At 37.1% G+C, this 3,730-nt stretch overlaps 1 protein-coding gene across 1 annotated transcript in view; it reads left to right on the top strand.

Moving 5' to 3' along the window:
• Window positions 1–307: 307 nt before the first annotated feature.
• The window catches only part of LOC149197139 (Protein kinase superfamily protein), a 36,710-nt gene continuing 33,287 nt past the window's right edge, over window positions 308–3,730 (top strand). The window contains exon 1 of the mRNA XM_089405750.1: window positions 308–831. Within this exon, the coding sequence (XP_089261876.1) occupies window positions 788–831 (44 nt within the window). The 5' untranslated portion in view covers window positions 308–787. The remainder of the gene's footprint in view (window positions 832–3,730) is intronic.

Raw genomic sequence — 3,730 nt, 5'->3', positions numbered from 1 at the left:
TTTTTACCATGTATTTTTGTTCTTTGTTTTTTAAACTTTGGGCATTCCTTATTGCTAATTTAATTTCAAATATATATGTATAAAACCAAAACAAGATAATTCACCCTTATAGGACACGATAAACCTCTAACATTTTATAATGGCCATTATTAATATTCTGACCACCATGACGCAACATAAACGTATGATATATTATAAAGCTAAATCTTTAATAATTTATTATTATATTATATATTTTTCAAAATTGCGAGGGTTATTTTAGCAATAGTGTTCAACGCATTCGGATTCCAAAATCTTAATTAATCACAGCGTAAGGCAAGTTTACAAAAGAGACAGACCAAATCCTATTTTCGGACCAGTCCTGTCCCGTGCTTTAATCCTTCGTTTCTCTGTCATGCCGCATTAATTCTCATGCGACCAACGCCATGGCAAAGAGCATGCGAATACGGAGAAGGTATGTAGAAACGGAACAAACCGTAGCCCTGCTCATATGACCTTGTGATGCCTTTCTGCGTACTTTATCAGCCAGTCAGAGCAATGGCGGCTCTCATGTAACGGAGAATATTATAGCTGGCGAGACCTTAAAGGTCTTATCTACTATATGTATATACATATTTAAAGCGTCGCCTTCTTCCTGAAGTCTGCTGAAATGCGCTGTTACGGCTGAATATTTTCGTAGAAAATGTATATATTCGGTCGCAGTTGAGCAGATCTTACTGTTTTGGTAGCCAAAGGCTTCGGCATATTGTGCTTTCACAAGACTTGAGGTTAGCGGACGAAGATCACCATGGCCTTGTTCGCAAAGTTTTGCCTTGGCGGATTCTGTAACAAGTAAGAGAAGCATGGCTTTTTTTACATTTATTTTGAAAATTTTGAAAACTTAGATCTAATAAGCTTTGCAGCAATGAGGGATTCGGCGGTTTAAAACGAGACATTAGTTTCTTTTTCTTTAAAAATACACGCTTATTTAGAAAAATTCCTCATGTATTATATGATTCCTTCATATAAGATCTTTCTTTTCAAAACGTCTCGTACACTACATTAATACTTTTAAGATATAGTTTTATTTTCCTCATTTATGACAATTTATTTCTTTATATATATATTTTGTTTGAAAATGCCTCAGGAATGATATAGTTTCTTCGCATATATACGGTTTGGTTGAAAATGGTCTCGTATATAAGGTTTGGTTTTGTCTTAAAGATCTAATTTTCTTTTGTTTAAAAGAAATTCACATTTTTTTCCCTTGAAATGCCTCAAACTAAGCTATATTATTGTTTCAAAAGATAAACAGTTTTTTTACAGTCATTTCTTCATACCATTTAAAGATAAACCCAACTGTTATAAATATAAAACATTTTATTGATAGAACAACTCATATATTATATTATCTTATTTTACATAAATATACAATTATTTAAAAATAAATATAATTTTCTTTAAAACAGTCCCTGAGACATGGCACTATTGTCTTGAAAGATATTGTAAATTTTGTAAAATGCCTCATATTATATCATTGCTTCGAAGATATACAATTTTTTAATAAAACATATCTTGCATATTGCATTATTGGTTTAAAAAATATATTTTTGTTTAAAAAATGCGTTACATATATCATTATTTCATTAAAGATACACATTTTGTTTAAAAAATGCCACATAAATTATAGATTCCAAGCTTTAAAGATTTACTGTTTTTTTTCTTTTCTCAGAACATCTATTTTTGCTTTAAAAATATTTCTTTCCAAAACTGGTTCTTATTGCATTCATCATTTTAAGTTTAAAATTAACAAATGAACATCTCATACATTACATTTTTGCTTTCATATATAGTTTCATTCTTAAAATAAATTCATGCAAGTTATTTACTGTGTTACACTATAAATGTAGAAGTAAATATGACTGCAGCTTTCACTAATTAAATTCTATGCCGAAACAAGAACTGAGCAAGAAGAAATAACACACACAAGTGACACCGTTGTTTTTGGACAAATGTCACTGGAAAAACATAATGCGCCAAAACCGGTGCGATCGCTGAGGGTTTGTATTATTATGCAGTAGTTTCTGAATACAATTCTTCGGATGCCCAGACTGGCAATCCTGTAGAGAGATCTAACTGAACAAAAGATAGTGAGATGATCTCACCCTGTCACTGGAAAATCCGACACTCATCTGCACTGGAGATCTCTACATAGCACTGCATCATACCTACGCAGTTACTGCGTCACTGTTGCTGGGACTGCGCTGCACCTCATCTTGATCTCCTGCTAGATGGAAACTTCGGCCCTCTAGCCTCCTGGTCTCACACCCCGGCTCCGACACTAGATCTCGACTATTCCCAATTAAAAATACGAACTCCCTCTGAATCTTTACGCTGCCACAACGTAGCTTTGCGCTGCCTCTGCGTGGCATTGCACTGCTTCTTCGGACTACTCTGCCCTCTCTGCCTTGCACTCTCCGGATCAAAAAAATTCCTCTGAAAAACTATCCCTGCCCTTCACTGCAAGAATCTCCTCAATGATCTCTCCGGCTGCTCTGTGCTGCTCTTTTGAGAAATCGATCTCTTGATCCCACTCGATGTTTTTTCCAAATGCCCATCAAAGTCCTTGTAATCTCCTCATTGAATAATCAAAGACTTAGATTAAATTCTAATCAATGGCTTAGATCATATTGACTTGATTTCCGTCTTCTTCTAGAAGATTCACACCTAGTTTTATTAATACCCTTTAATTATTTTAATTTCCTAAGTTTATACTTAGGCATCCATTAAAAATAATTAATTGTTTTAATAAAACTGTCTTCGGGTGGAATTTCCCAAAACGATTTCTGGGTATTCTGGAATACATGTATCCTAGCCTCCCTGCAAATTTGGAGGCTTAGAGCACATCCGATGCTACCAAAAATCAAAACCCTCTCTTAGTGAGGAATGTGCTCTAGTAATGCAACATGTTGAAGCATCACCCTAACTCTGTAACATCTCCCTCTGCGTTGCTGATGTCTGACATCACTGCCCACCAACTACTGCGCAAATGCTGCATCTGTGCTGCTGTTGACTCTGCATGCTGCTGCCAACTGCATCTGCACTGCAACTCTGCTGCTGTTGCAACAAAAAAGCATCCAAAATATTGAACCAAAGGTGTTCAGCATGATGCATCTATTGGTGGAGTTTTGACTACTGCTTTTCTCTATGCTAACCCTCTGAAGTCTTTGCGTTGCTGCTGACTCTTCACTGTGCCAACTGCACTGTTGCCAACTTTGCTCTGCTTAGTGTCTGGTGCTCCCAGCCACTGCAACTGTCACTCCGATATTCCTTTGCACCAACTAACACTGGTCCATCTTGCCACTTCTGATGTGGGCTCCCGTAGCAAGGTATTGATCCATGAGGTGGACTCCTCAATGTACCTTGCCCATTTCAGTTCTTTCGAATTCTAGTACTAGATCACCCCACCTCTCCCTTGGAGGTATCTGGGCAATCATGGCAAACTCCTCCTCCTCGATCCTTGCGGATCATGTTTCTCGTCCTTGTCCTTCTTCTTGAGAGGACATTGTGTAGTGTAGTGACCAAATTCACCACACGGGAAACATTTGATTTTAGAAAAGTCCTTCTTCCTCCACTCCTCCTGCTGCCCCTTTGATGCAAGGGCTGCATTCTCCTCCTCCTCCTTGGGGTTCTTTGCAGTCGACTATTGCTGGAATGATACTAGTAGCACACAAGCAATACGTTCTTTTAA

The sequence above is a fragment of the Pinus tabuliformis genome, chromosome 2_2 (assembly GCF_031772625.1).
Source record: "Pinus tabuliformis cultivar Carrire ecotype Pingquan chromosome 2_2, CPIR1, whole genome shotgun sequence".
NCBI classification, from domain to species: Eukaryota; Viridiplantae; Streptophyta; class Pinopsida; order Pinales; family Pinaceae; genus Pinus; species Pinus tabuliformis.
Note: the sequence above shows the minus strand (reverse complement) of the source record. Positions and strands in the feature narration are given on the sequence as shown.